We start from the raw sequence: 21,286 nt of genomic DNA, 5'->3' as shown, positions 1-21,286 counted from the left end.
CATCTGGGAAGTTGTGTTCAAGTTTGCTCCCAGGAATACAATCTATTGGCAGGGTACTAGGTGATATTTCTTTTTGTTTATGGTGTACCCCAGTGAGGTTAGAAGATTCTTTACGAAAGCCAGATGTTTTAATAGCAAGTCCTGGCTTTCTGCCTGAATCAGACAATCGTCCAAGTATAGGTATATAAAATATTTCTCTGCCTGCAAAATGCAATGGCTGGAGCTAGACACTTTGTGAATACCCTGGGCACAGTAGCTAAGCCAAAGTGAAGTGCAGAGAACAGATAAGGCATGGAGCCTACCCTGAAGCATAGGTATTTCCAGCAAGATTCCCTTATTGGAATGTGCAGGTAAGCTTCTTTTAAGTATAAGGTTGCCAACTAGGCATCTTTGCCTAGCATAAGAAGCAGCTGTTGAAGTGTTAGCATTTCGAATTTTGGGATTACCAAAAAAGTGTTTAGAATAGAGAGGTCCAGGATAGGATGCCAGGAGCTGTCTTTTCTGGATACCAGGAAAAGTTTTGAATAAAAACCTTGTCCCCTTTCTACTGCTGGGACAGGTTTAATAGAAGAGCGAATCTGCTGTAGAACCTCTGCCCACTGATGTGGGGGTAGGTCTGGCCAACTGTTTGGGGTTGGTAGGGTTTGGAAGTGGAATCTGTATCCTTGGGAAACTATTTTCAAAACCCATTTGTCCTGGGCAATGAGTTTCCAATTTTTTGCATGCAGGGTGAGCTTTCCCCCTAAGGGAGCAGGCAGTTGAGCATGGCTTGGAAGACTTAAGGTTAAGTCATTGTGCCATTTTTACATAGGGGGGGGGGTGTCTTACTACTCCCCGCTTTGGATGTGGGAGGTCCTCACTGCTTAAGCCTATGCATAGCCTGAGACTGTAACCTAGGTGGTCTGCTGTCCCTGGGTTTGGACTGAAGGCCTGGCAGGGGCTGGAAAAGACCAATTTCTTGAAAGCCAATGCTTACTAAATGTAGGAGGCTATACTTGCAGGAAATTTTTAACAGTTTGCATAGATTTAGCTTTTTCCTCCATCTTTTTAAGAAAGACTTCTACTTTGTTGCCAAATAGGCAGTCTTTGTTTAAGGGAGCATCCAGCAATTTAGCTTTAATATGATCTGGCAAGTTTTGCTCCTTAAGTCAAGCATGCCTTCTAAGTACAGACCCAGTGACAGCAGCCCTGCAAGATGCTTCTAAAGAGTGAAAACCACATTGCAAAGTATGTTTACCAACTTGTTCTGCAGAATGCATTAAATCATGTAATTCTTTGTGTTCAGCACAGTCAGGAATCAACATAATTTTCTGTTTAAGTAGTCTCAAAATATGTTGCTGGTACTAACATATGAAACTGGCAATTTAAAACCCTAATGGCCAAAGCAGCAGAAGTATATACCTTATTACCCCATCTGTCCAAGGCTCTAGAATCTATCAGAAGGGGTAGTGTTTTTGGCAGCAGTAGCCGTAATGCCCTTTGGTCCTTGGGAAATGGTCTCTGGATTCACAGTAGGATTCTTGAAGAGGAACTTGAGAGTCGGCTACTCTACCCGTCAGGTTTTCTGGGAGCTGGAGGTAGTGTGTGTGGGGAAAGGCTAGATTCCAAGAAAGCATCATCTACAATGTCCAGAACAGGAGGGATAGCTAAAGGCCTGTGTTGAGGGAGGAGTAAGAAATCCCTAAGCCTCTTTTTGGAGTCAGAGTAATCCTGGCTTTCCCAGCGGAAATGCTCCCTAAGTGTGTGCAATGTTTCACCAAAAGAAACATTTTCTGGAGGGGAAGCAGAGGGAATGGAATCCTCTGCATCAGAATCCTCATAAGTAGATAAGGGCAAATCCTGGTAATCAGAAGAAACAGAAATATCAGATTCCTGATCAGAAGAATCGGAAGGAAAATCAGTTCTAGGTCTCTTAGAAGGGGAAGGCTGGCTTCCCCTAATTAAAGTAATAAGGTCTTCAGCCATTCTAAGCATTTGTTTTTTAGGCATATGGGCCTGAGCATGCGGTTTGGACGTCAGTTTTCTACGTGTGGGTCGAGTTTTAGGCCTGGATGAAGATGGCATCAGTTTAAAATGAAAGTCTGTAGGCCTAAATACACCCTCAGAAGCCGGTGCCTGCACAGCGGCTTTGGACCCATCCAAGGTAGAGACATTTGCAGGTTCCATAGTCTAAGAAGCATCTCTCGGCATACTGGAGTCTGAATGGGTCTCAGTAGAGGCCTGCAAATCTGAGGTAGCAGGTATCAGGGGCTGCAAAAGCGCCTCACTGAGTACCGGCGACTAGCTTAACGGAAGTGTCATCGGCAGTTTTGGACCTATGCGGTCGGTCTTTATCCTTGCATTTTTTCGGAATATCTGTAGTTGGATGGCTTACCAAAGCCATTTCTGGATAGTTGTATGGAGTACAAAAATAATTTGCTGCAAAAACAGCCCGATGATGAATAATTTGGGGGTTAAACAAGGCACAAAATTGACAGCGAGGGACGTCGTGGTCTGGGCCTAAGCAAGGAATGCCGTACAAATGAAAATCTTTAGGAGGTATTTGCTTTCCACAGGTAGAACAATTGTTAACTTTTACTGACATCTGCTTTTTTGAAGACTTCGGTTCTGAAACTCGAAAACGAAAATTTCAAGGGTCGGCCGACCAGCACTTGCTTCGCATGGCAAAAAAAGACAGATGTAATGGCGTCGGCTGCATGTTTTATACCACTGACGACCTGACACCATGGAAGAAGAGACAGCATCTGATGCAGGAATCCAAGTATTCAGGCCGGCTGAGGGCTACCTGCAGGCAGATAACCCAAATGTGATGACTGCAACAGTGAAACACGAAGAACATCTGGGTCTCATTCACCCTGGTTTTGCGGACCCCCCCCCCTCTGCCGCGAGGGCGGCATCTTCCATTACTGCCCTCCTCTGCCTCCGGAGGGGGGGGGGGGTTCACCAAGTGTGTCAAGAAAGGCTCCTTGTGCTTTTCAAAACCACATCTTTCCTCCCTTTTGACCCTTGGGGTAGGATCTAGTAGGAGTGGAAAAACAGACTCCAACAGCAGACAGAGTCTTTCCTTCCTGCTCACACCTGGTCAAAGTTTCCTTAACTTTGGACCCAAAAAGAGATGAGCCATCAAAAGGGGTGTTAACAAAAGATGACTTAAAGGGCTCCGCCAAGGAACAAGAGTGTCACCTGAGAGCAATTCCTGTACCAATGCCCTACTCATTCCATCAGCTGCATATGAGATCAGACGCATAGACAAGTTCACTATGAAATTAAGGGTAACATGTTGGGAACAACCTTGCCTGAAGCTCCTTCAGCTACCGTACCCTGAAGAGCATCTCCAAGCTCTTTTAGGAGGTCTCTTTGCAGTCTTGTGACATGTGTAAGGTAGTTCAGTGAACGCATGGCAAAAGTCACTGAACTATACATGTGCTTCCCATACCTATCCATGATCCTAGAGTCTCTGTTAGGAGGATGGATAGAGGAAGAAGTTTATGACATCTTTTTGGTGGCTGCCGCCACCACCATGGCATCAACAGGCACGCCTTAGTGAGAAATATTTTATCATGAGGGGCAGAAATAAATTTATTGGGCCTCCTAGGGACAGGCACCATGGTGTCCGGGGACTCGCACGCCCTTCGTGAGACCAGCTCCATAAGCTCAAAGGGCTTGGGAGTCTCTGCTTAAGGATTTCCAATAGAGGTGGACCATGGGGACCCTTCAGATTCATCTACGTCAGTGTCTATGAGACACTCCTGTGGGGAGTCTAGATGCTTCCTCTTGCAAATTTTCTTCCTGGGAACCTCATCAGTGGGAACTTCTGGTGAGGTCTCCGAAGAGCAGGGGCCACCTAGTGGGGCTTCCTGAGGCTCAGTCTCTACGCTTCAATGGGATCTGTGAGACAGAAGTGGACACAGGTGCTTTTGGGAAAGAGGTAGCTAGTCCTGAAGTTGTGGATGTCCTGGGGGACATTACTCTCCTCATGGCCTCAAAAGCACCTCTGCTCTGGTGAGAAGGAACCGCTGGATGATTCCCTCGGCACTGGAACAGTGGGCTCCGATCCAGAGGTAGGAGCCAAACTCATCCGAGCCGAGGCCCCGAGAGGTAAAGTTGGAGCCAACAAGTCAGTCCGACTATACTCCCCAGACCCGACCGGCGAATGACGGCTCCTAGATTCCTCGATGGTCACAGAGGAAGTCTGAGTAAATGGAACCGATGGCACTGGAGCAGGTGTCTGCTCCGAAGGCTCCACAATCATCAGGTCCAACTCCTCTGGCTCCGACAGACTGGTATGGCTCAGAGGAGGAAAAAGAGAAAATGGAGGAACAGTTTTTGGTTCCGAAACCACTTGGATCAGAACAGATAAAAATTTTACAAACGCCGGTGCCTGTAACAACTTATGCACCACACAATCCACATCCAAATCGGAAAGGCTCATCAAGGACCAAGATGAATGGATAGAGGGTGGTACCGACTGGAGGATTGGGGACTTCAATACTGTGGAGACCGGTTGCAGGACTGGGGATTGGCTCCAAAAAGACAAGAAGCTTGGCTCCAAAGGCTGTGGAGTTGACGAAGGTTTTTTTGATTCTGTAGAGTCCGATGATGAAGCCTTAGAGGATTTGGGAGACTGACTAGTTTTATTATGGTCACCCAAAGCTTCTTGAAAGGAAGATTTTAACAGTCCTCTGTCAATTAACTTTCTTTTTCTTTCATGAAGTACACGGCTACTAAAGGAATGGCAGATGGAGCAACTCTCTTGCAAGTACAAAGCACCCAAACAATAAACACAATTTACATGAACATCAGTCACAGACATCTTTTGTCCACATGTTGGACATTTTTTTAAACCCATACTTGGGTTGTTTCTCCTTAGCCTGATCAGCCATGAAAAGTACTTAAATGCACACAAGCAAACTGTATTATCAAAGAATACAGACGCACAGACAGACACACACACATTTAACAATTTGAAACAACACTATAATATTCAAATAGTGAGAAGCCCTTAAAAAAAAAACAAAAAAAACAAACAAAAAAAAAACAAATAGCTTATATTTAACTATATAGAGCCCAACTATAAATGTATAAACACACACTAAAGCCTATAAATGTTGGTAACACACACTTCTAAGCTAATAAATCTATTCTAATGTATATATAAAAGGCACACCAAAGAAAGGGAAGGGAAGATACTAAAGGCCTATATAAACGACAGACAAAAGGACTAAAAGGAATTATCACAATTAAGCTAACACTAGTTAAAAAGCTATTAAAGGTTACAATATTATAAAGTTATAAAGATATAAAGTTGAAAAGAGAAATTTTCTAGAAAAATCTGTTATACTGGCCCGAGCTGTGAGGAAACCTCAGATCTGTTGCAGCAGCAAACTGGATCTGAGGTAACAAGGTGCATCATGAGATAGGGACTTGGTCTCGAGCTGTCTGAAGACCTTGAGCTTTGTAGATGGCTGACTCGGAGCGGAGGATCGGCTCCGAACCCATCTGCAAGAATGAACAGCGAGATAGAACAATTCACATCAGTTATTTTGAAGTATTTCTTACACTGATAAGGAGTGGTTTCACAAAGTACAAGGATTTTGGAGTAGTCTTGTGCTATGGAGACTTATCTGGGAAAGTGCAGTTATTTCAGAGTTTGTTGTGCTACTGGGCATAATTACAAGTGGTGGCATAAAAGTTCTGGCATATTACTTATAGGTGCATGTTCGTACAGGATTTCAAGCACCTTCACTACTGTGTGTTGATATGGCAGAGGCATTTTGCAGACCAAGTCCACTTGTGTTTGATCATAATATAGCAGAGAATTGGAGAGTATTCAAGCAGGAATGCGATATTTTCATACAAGCCGCTTTTTCTGACAAAGATGCAAGTACAAGGGCATTCATTTTGCTTAACTTAGTTGGATCAGAAGCTATTGAAAGATCATTCATTTGTGTATGTGGCAGAAGTATATGCAGGAGAGGGGGAAATAGTCATATTGTGGTACTGGCTGAATCCAGGGAGGACCCCCAGAGTGCTTAAAACGTAAATTTAGATAAATGTGCAATCCCCAGACAAATGTTACATTAGAGAGGAACCATTTTTATACAACACGTTTGTTGGCGTCTCTGCTGCGCTTGTGTGTAATAAAAGCTGCTTGAACAGAACCCACGGATGTTCATCTGTTTTATCCTGACCAGACAACTGACAATAAGTATTAAAGAAAAATAACTATAGTACAAAAATAAATATCTAGGCAGCTGATGCACATGCTTGTACACTATTTATATACAGTGGACAACAGTACGAGTACTAGATGATTAACACATGAAAAGAAAAGTACACTATACACAGAGGTGAGACTGGGTGATAGTGCAATTCCAGTCACTTCCATTATGTGCAGTGAGTATATATTAATTTTAGCATGCAATAAATAAATATAATTACTGTATGGAAAAAGGAAAAGAATGAGAGCATATTGAAACATCAAGAATTATGTCTGCATTAATATAAGAGTCTTACTGTAGTTGGATAAACACAGTTCATGAATCTGGAGGGCCTACAGAAGATGCTCCATAACCTTCAAACATATGCAAGTTCAGTGAACCAAACATACACTGCATGAGAAGTGTCACTTAGTAGTCTGTGGGACCCCTTAAATGTAATTTCAAGAAGTTCCTGTTAAGTCAGGAAGACTAGTGCCCACGATCTTTTCTGCTGTTATTCCTTGCAACTTCTTCCTTTCGGCCATTGTGCTGTTACCGATTCATACAGTGCAGTTGCTAGTGATGACTTTCTTGATGGTTCCTCTGTAGAAGCTATTTAGAGCACTCAAGAGAGCTTTGCTTTTCTAAACTTTCTTAGGAAGTGTAGTCACTGTTGGGCTTTTTTAAATAGCTGGCCTGTTTGTGCTTCAAGATCAATCCTCCGATATATGTACCCCAGGAACTTTGTAGTTCATACTCTCTCCACTTCTTCACCGTTGATCTTGAGGGGCAGGCGCATATCTGAACTTTTTCTGACATCAATAACTATTTCTTTTGTTCTACGGACATTCAGAGCCAAATTGTTGTTATTGCACAATTCAGTCAGGGAGCCCTTACACCCACTCTCACATCATTACCACTTTTGAGGCCAACCACCGTGGTGTCATCTGTAAATTTGAAGAGGTCGTTCTTACTAGCTTTTGCACAGCAGTATAGGTAAGGACTGTGAACAGTAGAAGACTCTGCACACAACCCCAGGATACTCTGGTGTGGACTAATACTCCTTGAAGAAGTATCGTTACCAGCTCAGGTCCTTTGTGGTCTTCCAGTCAGGAAATCTAGGATCCAGCTGAACAGCCCTTTATCCCAAGGTTGATTAGCTTTTCTATAAGTTGCATTGGAAACACCATACAGAATGCAGACCTGAAATCTATGAACAGCCTCGCATTGTTGTTCTCTTCAAGTTGCTTCAATGTGAGGAATTGCCACCAAAATGGCATCAGCGATTGATCTGTTTGCCTGGTACACAAACTGCAGCAGGTCAAAGGATTGAGATAGTACTGTAGTTAAATGCCTTTTAACGAGTCTTTTGAAGCATTTCATTACATCTGATGCAAGGGCCACTGGCCTGTAATCTATCTAATGGTCTATCTTTTCACTCTCTTTCTTCTTCCTGTACTTTTGTTTTGAAAGCTTCTTGGACTTCTGTATTCCACAGCCAGAGTTTCCTTCGCACATTATTCCAGCAACTGGCTCAAACCACAGAATTGTTCCAGTCTTCACAAATGCTGAGTCAAGACACTGCCACTTTTCTGATCTACCAGTTTCCTCTTTCCTGAGATGATAGAGCCAAGAATATTTTCTTGAACATGTGTGTGTGTGTGTGTGTGTGTGTGTGTGTGTGTGTGTGTACACGTATGTGTGTGTGTACACGTGTGTGTGTGTGTGTGTACACGTGTGTGTGTGTGTGTGTGTGTACACGTGTGTGTGTGTGTACACGTGTGTGTGTGTGTACACGTGTGTGTGTGTGTGTGTGTACACGTGTGTGTGTGTGTGTGTGTACACGTGTGTGTGTGTGTGTACACGTGTGTGTGTGTGTGTGTGTGTGTGTGTACACGTGTGTGTGTGTGTGTGTGTGTGTGTGTGTGTACACGTGTGTGTGTGTGTGTGTGTGTGTACACGTGTGTGTGTGTGTGTGTGTGTGTGTGTACACGTGTGTGTGTGTGTGTGTACACGTGTGTGTGTGTACACGTGTGTGTGTGTGTGTGTGTGTGTGTGTGTACATGTGTGTGTGTTTTCTGCACTCTTTTGGGCTCCCTGCAGTTGATTGGCTGCTCTCAGGACTTCACTTGGTTCAATGGGTCTGCCAAACCTGCTTTAACCTCCTCTGGATTAATTTCAGGCCCAAGGTCAGAGTCTGTGAGGAGATTGCAGCACCTGGCTTTTCATACCACTGCCAAGGAGTGTTCTTTTCTACTTCCCTTCCTTGTTCATAGGTAGGTACTAGGCTACTGGACCTAGGGCCTATATAAGCCTAGCCAGACAGTAACCTGGTGCACACTTGTTCCATCCTAAGGGAATGGCATGCAATGGCCACTACCAGTTCCCACTGGGAATGCCTCTGCCACCCCACCCCCCCAGTCCAAAACCCTAAGTGAATCCCTGGCTTCTGTAAAGTATCAAGCAAGATGACGCATCTGGATATGCACCACTCCCCTCCTAAGGCAGACAGACCCATACTCCTAGTCTGCTCCAGGCCCTTGTGCTGCTAACAGAACCCAGGTTGCCTGGCCCACAGACAGGGCTTCATGCTGATGCCAGAGCTTTCTCTGACCACTGCTTGCAGCTGACTGTGGCCAGCAGTTATTAACACTTGGGGCCGACCTTTTCACTATAGATTAATTTGCAACATCTGATTTGACCCCTACTCCCCTTCTTTACTAGGGGGACATCAGAGGTGGATGCTGACCACTTTTGGCAAGCCACATATAGGCCACTATTAATCCATTAACTAACAAAGTCTAGAACAGCCTCCTTCTCCTTATTCCAGCTGCACCAAACATGTGGACTACGACATCACTTCCACCCAGTTCAGGCTATTCTGGCTGTCCTGTTATCTAAACAAACACATTCTGCCTCACCTTATTGACTGGATCATGTAGCTGCTGCCCGAATGCCCTCTTTTCCACACCATCGCAACCCTGTGAGGACTGCTGTAGCATTTTTCTTTTTACATGACACACACTACAGTATTTGTTAAATATGTGCATCTGTTATGCCTTAAAGCACTGTACATCAGACTGGCTTACCTGACACATTTTAGTGTAGAATAAATTAGAACAGCCATAAAGAAACTGCAGCACCTGAAAGTGAAGTTGTATCCCATTTTACGGTGCTTGTTACAACATGCCAGTCCTAAATCTTCTCATTCAGAGCTCCAGCACAAATGCAGATTATTTCATTTGCAGTAAACTGCCCAACTAAAAACATAGTAAATAAGGTCGGTTTCTGGAAATGAAAGTGTAAGAGAAGAACAGTGACCTGAGGGTGGCTCAGTAGAGCACACTGCAGTACAGCCTCACTGTTCACAGCTTATTCAAATAATAATGTTCTCAGGTATGAGAAGTCCAAAAACAAACTGACTCGACAGTAGAATGACTTCAAGAAAAAACTGCAACCAAAAAAAAAAGGGAAAGAAACCGGTTCTTCCCCCAGTGCAAATCTGTATGTATAAGAAGTCAAAATACCCAGTCTGACAAACTCTGTTCCATACACGTAAAGACACAGGCCCCTAAAATTATCTTGCATTGTCTTTCAGCTGCTAAAGAGAGCTCTATAAACCTTCTTATAAATGACTTGCACATTTTCAACAGTGAAGTAATAAATGCTACAAAATGAACAATACTCAGGTAATAGAATACACAGCAAACAAGTCAAAATTCAATTTAAAGAAATAAAAAGATTTAGAAGATATTCTGAAGTGTCACAACTCCATGTACACATTTCCTAACACCGTGAAATTATGAGTCGGTAGTCTTCTGGCTCTACTTCACCCTTCAGTTTAAAGGAAAGCAACATTCAGAGATGATTCTATGCTTCCACCATCTATCAAAAGCACATTACAGTGCTGTATCTGAGAAATCATTTACCTTCAACTGCACAGAGTATTAATATATATGCTGCAACTGGTCACAGCTCACTTCACTATGGCGGTAACTGCTTACTGTAGGTTACAGTTACTTACAGTTAAGCCTACACTTGTACTCTTATTCACTTTTATTATGCTGGCACATAAAATGTTTCCACTCATAACCATAGGTTTCTTTATCAATGCATTTTCACTAGATATTCCCTCACCGTGCCCTAGACATGCAATGCCTGTGCTTGCAGATTCTGTCAAACATCCTGAAGCAGTAATTGCAACAACCCCTCCAAAACACATACACATCCATTCATGTAGATGAAATGATCCATAAACAGAGTGAAAGAGGTTACACTAAAAGCACAGTAAAGCAAAAAGATACAGCATGAAGTTTTTAGTACAGGGCTGGTTACATTAAATAACTCATCATCCAAATACAAATATCTGAATACAATGTAAATGCATCTTCTTTCAGTGCCTGAAGCTCTCTTCACTCCCACTTCAGCTCCTCCTCATCTTTCTGTTAACTACTCATCTTTAACCACTACTGTTACAGTCCACCTCAGTGCAAGTAAACATTCTCCATCTACGAATGCTCATTCACTTTTGACATCACAGGTTCACAGATTGTAATAGCAATCTTGCAGTGTATTCATATTGACTACTACTACAACAAACGCATTTTCCAAAACCCATGTAGGAATCAAGTTTGTGCCTAAAACATCAATCAAGTATCCGCAAGTACAAATAATTGGAACCTTTTTCCATACAAGAGGAAAACGTGTTGTGTACTTACTCATTTTCTCCAATGTTAAGTTTCCTGATGTAGTGTTAAACTCCATCTGTGACGTTGTAATCACAGACAATGCCTTAAAGATCAGACAGCTGTCATGCCTTAAAGAATCCTAATGACAGCCTTAAAGAAGTTTCAGATTATTTCATATTTTTCATTCTTACGACTTTTCTGGTTACAAATCTCTCAATATTTTCAAGCTGTTATTTGGATACTTTTGTGCAGCCTACAGTATACAGTGCAGCACTCAATAGCAGGTCAAATTAAAATTACTTCTCTAGACCAACTAGACAAACCCTTTAGTATCAAATGAGCTACAAAGTATGTCTGACTACAGTAAATACACAGGTTAACACTTAATGTTTAGTTTGTCACCAACTACAGTCTTAGTGTTGCTGGTTTTAAGAGGAGACCATCTGTTCTATAAAAAGAAGTTACGTCTTGCCGTAACGTTCCATCTGTGTTGTTGATCTTTGTTCATTCATTACTGATGGGTTATCGGTTCCATCCTCGGAACTGAGCCGGCCACTATCAAGCTTGCGTTAGCCAAAAATTCTCGAGCCAAGGTCCTACCCAGAATGCTCTGCTCCCTGTTACCTCAGATCGAGTTTGCAAGTTGATAGATAAAAGTAGAGGCTACCTCTGGTCATAACAGACCTACAAGACAGGGAGTATATGAGATAAACCAAGAACCTCCGGATGGGGGGGCAGAGGGTGGGAAGTAATGAACGAAGATAAACAACACAGATGGATCATAATGGTAATGGTAATTACTTCTTTATCGGATATTGTTTACCTTCGTTCATTCCTTACTGATGGGTCAGAGTCCCCAGCAACCTGTATTCCTGGGTGGCCCTCATAGGACATTCCTGAGCACCATGGAGCCAAAGGAAGCTCTACCTCTGGAGGCCACGTCCTATTTGTAATGAAGAATAAAGGTATGAGGCTTGGCCCAAGTCGCAGCTGAGCAAATATCATTGAAGGAAGGAACCCTTAGCATGGAAAGCTGCTGAAGTTGCCATAGATCTTGCAGAATGTGCTTTAACTCCATGAGGCAAGGTGAGATTGTATAACCTAGATCTATAACAAAAACAATTTCTCAACCATGAAGCCAATGTAACTTTTGATACAGGATGACCCAGTCTATGTCCAGAAAAAGCCAGAAACAGTTGGTCTGATTAACGAGTAGATTTTGTTCTGTCCAGATAAAATCGTAATTGGCTATGAACATCCAAGGAGTGCATGCAATACTCTCCCTTGTTAGAATGGTTAGGAAAGAGCACTGGAAGGTCAAAATACTGAGTGATACTCTACCACTTTTGGTAAAAAGGCAGAATTAATTCTCAGTGATATCCTATCCTTATGGAAGATAAGTAGGTTTGATGCATAAGGCCTGGAGTTCTGACAATCACCTGGCCAATGTGACTGCAATCAAAACAAAATGTTTTCCAAGAGAGAGATTTTACATCACATGAAGACGCAGGTTCAAAGGCGGGAGCTGATACAGCTTGCAGAACCAAAGCCAAATCCCAAGGTTGTACGGGTTCTCTAAAGGGAGGTTTTAGGTGGATAACCCCTTTCAAGAAAGTCTTACAGAGTCTGTGTGACATAAGCGAAGAATCTTGAACACCAATATGAAAATTTGAGATGTCCGCTAAAGGTACACGGATAGTAGAAGCAGACACCCCAGATTGGAAAAGGTGTGATAAGTAATCCAATACCACAGAGACAGGAGCAAGAGGTTTAATTGTTTATCTTAAATGGAAAAGATTCTCTCTATGGTCAGCAAATAGATTAGTCTGGTGAACGATTTATCAGATGCAATAAGAATATTGTGCACAGAGGACAAAAGGTTTTCATGCCTGGCAATCACTGGACGTTTAGAAACCAAGCTGTCCATTTCAGGGTTGTTAGATTGGGGTGAATCAGACCCTGAAGGGAGACCAACGCTGGGGATGGATTGAGGATCCACGGTTGATCTAGCAGGTGAGGCCAGAGGAAGGGAAACCAGAGGCCAATATGGAGCAAGGAGGATCACTTTGCTCTTCAACTGTCGTGCTTTCTTTAGAAATTGGGAGATCAGGTGGAGAGGAGGATAAGCATAAAGAAGACCCAAGGGCCAAACGTGGACTAGAGCATCCCTTGGGAACTGTCCCCGAGGCAGGAAGGATCAGGGCAAGTAGTTGCTGCACTTGTAGTTGGTTGGGGAGGCAAATAGATCTCTGCAAGACTGGCCCTAGCAGTTGAAGATTTTTGCCATTATCAGAGGATTGAGGGACCACTCGTGATGCTGTAGAATGCATCTGCTCAATTTGTCCACTATCACGTTGGAGCTCCTGGAAAAGTGTGTTGCCAATCAGAAAGCGGTTGTGAGCCATCGCACACTGCATATTCGAGGCCTCTCGGCATAACGGGTAAGATCTGGTGCCCCCTTTTTTGTTGATGTACCACACCCCTGACATGTCTGACTGGATCGCAATAGTCCCTGACAGAAGGATGGAGTGAAATGCTTGCAATGCCAGAAGCTCCACCCTCAGTTCCAGGACACTGAAATGCAAAAGGGCCTTGCTTGATGAGGGTTGAAAGGGCAACACCATTGTTGGGGATTTCGAGACGTCCACCAGAGTAAATCTTGCTCGCATCTCCGAGTTACACTTATCTGAAAAGACAAAGGATGTTGTAGAGGGTTACCACTGAGTGAGAAGCAGCCATTGAAGGAGCCTCATGTGGAATCTGGCTAGAGGAACAATGGTAATCGAGGCTGCCATTGACCCCAATAGCTGAAGTATAGACCGAGCTGGGGATTTGTGGTGACAGAGCAGCGGTTGAACTTGTTGTCTTACTCTATGAAGTCTGTGTTCTGGAAGGTATGCTGTGCAATTTCTCGTGTCCAACAGTACCCCCACAAATTTCAAAGGCTGAGTTGGGATTGTGTTGGATTTCTCCCAGTTTACAGTGATTCCCAGGCTTCGAGTGGTTAAGAGAGTATACTGCAAGGCTTCTTCCAGTAGACACTTGGTGGGGGCGGTGAGGAGCCAGTCGGCTAGATATGGAAACGCCTGGAATCCTTGAAGTCGCAAGTGAGCAATAACCACTGCCATGCATTTTGTGAACACTATGGGGCTGTAGAGAGACCAAAGGGCAGGGCTCAAAACTGGTAGTGACTGGCTCCTATACAGAAGCGGAGGTATCTTCTTGAGCATTTGTCCATTTTATGTGGTAATATGCATCTTGAAGATCTACAGAGCACATCAAATAGTCTTCTTCCAGAAAAGGAAGGCTAGACTGAGCCGTGACCATCCGGAATCTCTGTTTTTACAAATTTGTTCAGTGTACTGAGATCCAGAATTGGTCTCCAGTCCCCTGTCTTTTTTGGCACTAAAAAGAACCTAGAGTAAAAAATGGATCCCATCTGGTCTGGGGGAACCGTGTGCATGCCACACTTGGATTTCGTGTGCTGCTGTTTCCCTTTGGGTGGAACGTCGGGTAATACTTTTGATGAGACTGGGCAAGGATGGAAGGGGATGCGATAGCCTCTGGATACAATCTGTTGTACCAAAGAGTCTGTTATCTTTTGCCAGGCAGCAGGGTACAAGGAGAAACAACCCCCGACAGCTTCCAGAAGTGAGCAGTCGGGCAACGCTTCAGGAGCGCTGATGGGGCTGGCCAGAGAAAGAACCTCTGGAATCCCGGTTTCGCGGACCCCCTCTGCCCTGAAAGGGGAGTCTTCCATGGGAGTTTCCCCCTCTGCCTCTACGGGAGAACTCGGCACATGCATCCCAAAAAGAACCCTGTGATTTCTTGAATCAGATCTTTCCCCTCCTCTGATTTCTGGAGTAGAAATCGCTGAGGAGTGGAATGTCTGACACCAACTGCAGACAGGGTCTTGCCATCTTGTTCGCACCTTGCCAGCATATCCTTGACTTTAGGGCCAAACAAAGAAGCAGCCTCTATGGGGGCATTCATGAAGGAAGCCTTATAGTCCACAAAATTACAAAGGCGCATCCAAGCATGTCGTCTGGCGACTATACCTGTGCCTGCCACTCTAGCCACCCCTTCTGCTGCATGAGAAATGGGACGCATGGAAGAGTTGGAAATGGACTCTAGGGTGGCTGAGAAGCCACATCACGGACTTAGTCAGAAACAGCTCCTGCCAAGATTTCAGACAGCTGGTTGACAAGATCTCGCTGAAGCCTGGTAAAACGTGCCAAATAATTCAAAGACCTTATGGCGATGATGCAAACACACGCTTCCCTAATCTGGCAATTGCCTGGGACTCCTTGTTGGGCGGATTGACAGTTTGGCTCGCTTATGCCAAATACTTCTTAGTAGCAGCTGCCACCACCATATCATCCTACTGCCAAAACCATAGCATCTACTGGAAGACCTCGTGACCAATGGGGGTGCTCAGCTGGGGGCGATAATATTTTATCTGGTCTCTTAGGTATCGCTTCCATGCGAACTGCACGAGGAGCTGGACAAGCTCATCAGCAGGCAGGATTGACCCAGGAGGTAGGGGGCTAGGCACGAAAAGCCTGCAGTAATAAGGATTCCTTAGAGGAAGGATAAGAGTGCTTCCAGTCACCCCTCTGTCCAAGGATCTCAAGGATGTCACCAAAGGACACCTCAGAGGGCGACCGTTGAGACCCTTTCCTGTCATCAAAATCCATATCTTCAGTCAATGACTCCTCAGTGGAGTCCATGTGCTTCCTCTTACACAATGCTTAGCGGGGTACTTCCTCAGTGGGAGGTTCTGGGCAAGACTGCAAAGAGGGGGTTTCTTGAAGAGGAGAAACCTGAGGTTCTTATAACCCAGTGTCCGGCAGTTGAAGCTTGTGGCAGTTGCGGCATGGGGGGAGGGGGGGCTCTGAAAATGAGCTTTGCCAGCGGAGGCAAGCACCCTCTCCATGGCCTAGAAGGCTGGCCCGCCCAACAAGGGATGGGAGCCCGGAACAGAGCATGACAACCTCGGAACCGGGGTCACACCACGCCCCGACAAGCCCACCCCCAGACCAGGAGTCTCAAGAGGACAGTGAACCGTAAGAGAGAGAATCCCTGCAAGGTGCCATAGAAAAAAATTGGAGTGGAGCTAGGAATGCCCTCCCCAATGGCACAGCCACTGGCCTGAGAACAGCCCAGTGTACTGAAGGCCACAAGGACGACTCTGGTTCCAAAGCGAGATCCACTACTGGAGTTGGAGGGAGGGAAGCTGCTGTCGGAGTAATAGACTTCAAGACTTGAGTGGAAGTTGAAGGAGGAGTATACGTTGGGGTTTTGTTCACCTGAATGAGGGAACCTGGACCGATGGTTGAGAGGGACCTCTGGCCACAAGCAACTGGTCAACAAGCCGCAACACATCCTGTTCAGAAAGACTCTTGGTTGACCTCATGGAGAAAGCTGACGGTGATTCTGGCCTTTCTAAGAAAGGACTATACGGACTGCTAGCAAAAGGATCCAGTGAAGGGGAATATTTGGTCCTTGCTAATTCAATAGATGCAGCTCCGAGTTGAGGAAGTCTGCACCGAAGAAAACGGTGTGGAAAAAGTTTGTACCGAAGATGTCAGCGCCATAGTAGTTGGAGGTGTCTGCACCATAAAGGCAAAGGTCTGCCCCCCGAAGGGTACGGTGCTGAGAAGGACTGCACTGAAGCACATGTCGGTGCCAAAAATGTCTGCGCCATGGAGTACAGACGAGTCATGCTTGGAGCTGAAGGTTGAGACTGTACCAACGGTGCCGAAGGGGAATGAACCTGTATTGACTGTGCCATTAGGGGTTGTGACAGAACTGTCGGAACCACAGTTGTCTGCACTGGGAACTCCAGTGCCGGTATCGATAAAGGAGACATGGCTGAAGTCAGAACAATTTGGGGCGGTGCAGAGCCTGGAGCAGACAGGGTCACAGGGGGCAGCGTTGGAGTAGTAATCAATTTCACCTTCTTGTGAGTCAACTCCTTACAATCTCCAGAGGGAGAAGGGAGCAACTTCGATGAAGAGGAAGAATGCCTCTTGTGGGGTTTAGCAGGAGGGTGTGAGCCCTCAGACCAGAAATAGCCTCAGAGAAAGGAGACCTTTCAAAATTAACTTCTTCTTCTTCTTCTTCCTCTCGTTGAGGGCCCTGGTAGAGAAATTTTTACAAATCCCACACGAAGGACCCACAGTCAAGTGGGAGACATTAAGACAGTAGAGACAAAAGTCATGGCCATCAGAAAGAAGTAACTAACGGCCGCAATCCTGGCACTGTTTGAAATAGACGTTACTTTTCTTATCAGACATAACTGGTGTGGAGAAGCACAGTACCAAAAGGAAGAATAAGAGCTACCCAACAAAAGGGTAAAAAGAGAAAAAGAAGGATTACCAACGATGGTAATGGAGAATTACCACAAGGTAAGAAAGAGGATAATAAAGGGAAAAGACTAAAGGGAGAGAAGTCTAAAGTGTGTGATAGGGTAGGAAAATATTAGAATAAACTTTTGAGAAAAATGTAGAGTAATAACAGTACATAAACTTTCAAAAAATTAGACAGCTGAGAGAGTGGCTTGACAGCTGTACAGCAACGCGGCAAACGAGATCTGAGGTAACAGGGAGCAGAGCATTCTGGGTAGGACCTTGGCTCGAGGGTTTTTGGCTGACACGAGCTTGATATTGGCTGGCTCGGTTTAGAGGATGGAACCAATAACCCATCAGTAAGGAATGAACGAAGATTAACACCAGATTTAAAATGTATATACTGTATGCTAAACTTGTCAACATTAAAAGATAGATTACTGTAACCACACTGGGTGTGCACTTTCTCTAAACTATCTTGCGTTACTTCAGTCAATGATGCTAACATTTTCCATCTCTTTTCACTTCCATGTTTTGTCATATTTTAGATCAGCAAATTAAAACCAGAAGAGAACAGAGCCCCAAGACCAAAAGACACCCTTGTAGTACAGTGATGGTCAACTCCAGTTGCCCCCCCCTCCCCCCAAACACACATACTGAGATCTATTGTTTAGCCACTGATCTGGAGACCATTTTTAATCTGCTGGAGTTCTGGTTTGTAAATAGAAGGTCTTAACGAGATCGAAATTGGCAGTAAGTACAGCTGTCACTTCCTCAAAAAAAGCCACTAAGTTCAGAGGGCATAATGTTCCCTCAACAAAATATACTGGTCCACATAAACAAGCAATAATGCCTGAAAGGGTGTGTGTTAATGTGCAATTAATGCTCACCCAAGGGTGTAATGAGGCCCAACACCACAGGTGGAGGGCCTCTACACTCCTGGCAGGGCCTTAATTACATATTAACACACACCCTGTCAAGCATTATTATGCTTAGACAAAGAGCTCGCTGCAAAACTGTTGTGTTTTAATGTTTTACTTGCTTATTTATTCTTTTAAGTACTATTATTTTTTATATGCATTTTTAATGTGTCTAACATACTACAGCAAGTTTGAAAACAGTAATGGTGTTGAAGGAAGCATTTAACTCCAAATATATATAAAAAATAAGCAAGTGAAACACAATTTTACATATAGCCTACACTCTCCCTCACCCTTTCTCGATCTCTCTCAGTCTCCCAGCTGCATTCATACACACATTCACAGGCTCATGCTTTCTCACCCTTTCTCGATCTCTCTGTCTCCAGCTGCTTTCACACACACACACACACACACACACACACACACCCTTTCTCGATCTCTCTCACAGGCAGTCTAGTCTGCTGACCACACAGACACACATTCAGTCTCACCCTCTCTCGATCTCTCACACAGGCAGTCTACTCTGCTGACACACATTCAGTCTCACCCTTTCTCGATCTCGCACACAGACACGGAGACACGATTTCTCTCTCTTAACTACATATATGCATACACTAACACACTTCATTTTCTTTTTTTTCCCCTTTATTTTACACTCGCTAAACAGCAAAAGTGCTGCTTAGCAAGTGTAAAATAACGGCTCACTCACTCGCACTGACTTACACACACACAGTGACACAAATACACACAGCGACACAAATATACACAGTGACACAAATATACACAGTGACAAATACACAGTGACAAATACACAGTGACAAATACACAGTGACACGTACCTTTTTGTCTTTTTTTTTATATTTTACAATCGCTAAACAGCAAAAACGCTGCTTAGCAAGCATAAAATAATGATGGCCATTCCGCTTCCTCAGTCTGAGCTCCACAACGGCTTGATAAGCAGCCGGGAAGACGCAGACTCGTTCTTCTCAGTAGGCATTACTTGTACATTAATACCCTACTGGAGAACATTGTCTAAAACAAAAATAATTTAACTACTTTTTATTAAACTATTCAGGTAATGGTTTCTTTTACCTGGGAATGCTGTACTTTCAAGTGATGCTCAACCACTGCCTGCATAATTTTTTTCACTGTTAAGTATGGATAAATGTCTATCTAAACAAATACATATCCTGAGATGCACTGTAACCCCAAAAGTTTGGTTTTATCAGTGTGAGCAGCATTGCATAGTCAGACGACCATCTGAAACACTGCTCTATAAAGTTTTACAACTTTTAGAAACTTATCAGAAAAATCACACCACCTACCTTTGGTTTATCAAGAACTCTCAAAACATAAGTCTGCAATTCTACTGGTGTTACTAAATCTTCTTAAGATTACATACATCACTGAATCAAAAGCGTTTCACCTATGAGATACAACCTACCTCACATCCTTCCTACTATCTTACAGCAAGAGGCAATGACCATGTTGGCTGCCTAGCACATCTCATTAAAAATATAGGTAGGAATTGTCCCCAGAGTTCATTCGAATAGCCAAGGGCGACATTGACAAAATGTCAGTAGTACTACTACAAGGTTTTTGTAGGATACCAGACCCTGAATGAATTACATTTAACGTTAAGACTAAACTAGTAATGAATAAAAATAAAAACTAACCAACCAATGAAATAAAATAAGTTTAGCCAGGTAATGAAACAATTTAGTGAATAGCGATTTAAACATAGTATTTTGTCTACTTTTGTTAAGCGGAATCATCCTGAATTACCTTCATTACGGGGCTCATTCAGACTTTCGTCATCATAATCATCTTCATGTTCAACGAATACCATGTCTTCCTCTTCAGGACACATTTCTTCAATATTTGAATAAAGTGGATCACTCCCAAAACTCAATTTTCCACTCAAGTGAGTAGACAGGCCTTCCATGTCATCAACCAATTCTGAGATTTCAGGAAATTCTTCAGTCTTTTCCTGCTGCGTCCCTTCTTCATTTCCCTCTTTCACAATTGTACGCCGGATCCGGTGTAAGATCTTGGAGGCCATGCTATTAGCCAGGTCCTGTCATAAAACAAAGCTCAATATGGTAAATAATAGCAACTAAAGAGCATTTTCTCGATGGTGAATGCATTACGTTTATATAAAAAAGTGCAGATATATTAAAGTACAAGTTCTTAAGTATGGCTGTGTCAATTTTAAATACATTTAATAGCTACATAAAGAATGTTTTGCAAAGTAGAGCACAGTACTTGTTTCCCAGTTCAGTTCCCAGCTGGAGAGGCTTTTGTGAGGAGACAGCCTGCGTCCTTTGTGTCTGCATGTGTATTATTCTAGTCCACATCCCAAAGACTAGCAGGTAGGTGAATTAATGATCCCACAAAACTACTTAGGGGGGGGGGGGGGTTGTGTATGTGGAAGCAAAAACGTCTCGTCTGTGTTATGCTGAAAGAAAGCTGAAAAAGGCACTGGCTCCCGTGACCATAACAAGCATAAATGGATATCATAAAATGAGTGAATGACTGTTGAAGTGCTACTCTAACCTTGAATTTACTTTAAAAACTTGCACCAGTTCTGGAAAATAAGGATATTTTATTTGACATTGCCAAGGTACAGACGAAGACAGACATTAATCCAAATCTGCATCATACAGGAAGGTGGTGTGCTGAAGTTTTAAATGTATTTTACTGCAACAGTTTCAAGGGAGATGATGCCATGACCTGCCTTCTATGGCATCTAACAGGATCCAGTGTGTGCAGGAATTTTTTTTAGATTGTCAAAATTATCAAAACCATATCAAAATGAGAAGACTTTTCTCAGAAAGGCTGTATCAACCAACTCAGAGGATGACAACTTGAGGGATAACCACTCCTCTCCCTAGGATGACCATTTGGGGTGACTGCTGAATTTCTGTCAGTCTCTCCAAATTCTTGTTTTTGGGGAAAAAAAAATTTTTCCAAAATAAAAATCTGTTCCATTTTTCTGCGTACACTTTCCTTGTACTAGGTCTTCTGGCTTCCATAATCACATTCAACACTTGTTGAGGAAGTTGAGACCTGCTATGTTTCAAAACAGAATATGCCAGGCTGTTAGATGAAGAGAGTGAAGCTTGACT

The 21,286-nt window shown here is 43.6% G+C and overlaps 1 protein-coding gene across 1 annotated transcript in view; it reads right to left on the bottom strand.

Moving 5' to 3' along the window:
* LOC122817067 (sorting nexin-21-like) overlaps positions 1-20,264 on the bottom strand; it is a 97,089-nt gene extending 76,825 nt beyond the window's left edge. The window contains exon 1 of the mRNA XM_044090220.1: positions 19,944-20,264. Within this exon, the coding sequence (XP_043946155.1) occupies positions 19,944-20,220 (277 nt within the window). The 5' untranslated portion in view covers positions 20,221-20,264. The remainder of the gene's footprint in view (positions 1-19,943) is intronic.
* Positions 20,265-21,286: the final 1,022 nt, after the last annotated feature.

Source organism: Protopterus annectens, chromosome 12.part0, assembly GCF_019279795.1.
Source record: "Protopterus annectens isolate FY-2018-M chromosome 12.part0, PAN1.0, whole genome shotgun sequence".
Lineage (NCBI taxonomy): Eukaryota > Metazoa > Chordata > Ceratodontiformes > Protopteridae > Protopterus > Protopterus annectens.
The sequence above is the reverse complement of the archived record's forward strand: the minus strand, read 5'-3'. Positions and strand labels throughout refer to the sequence as shown.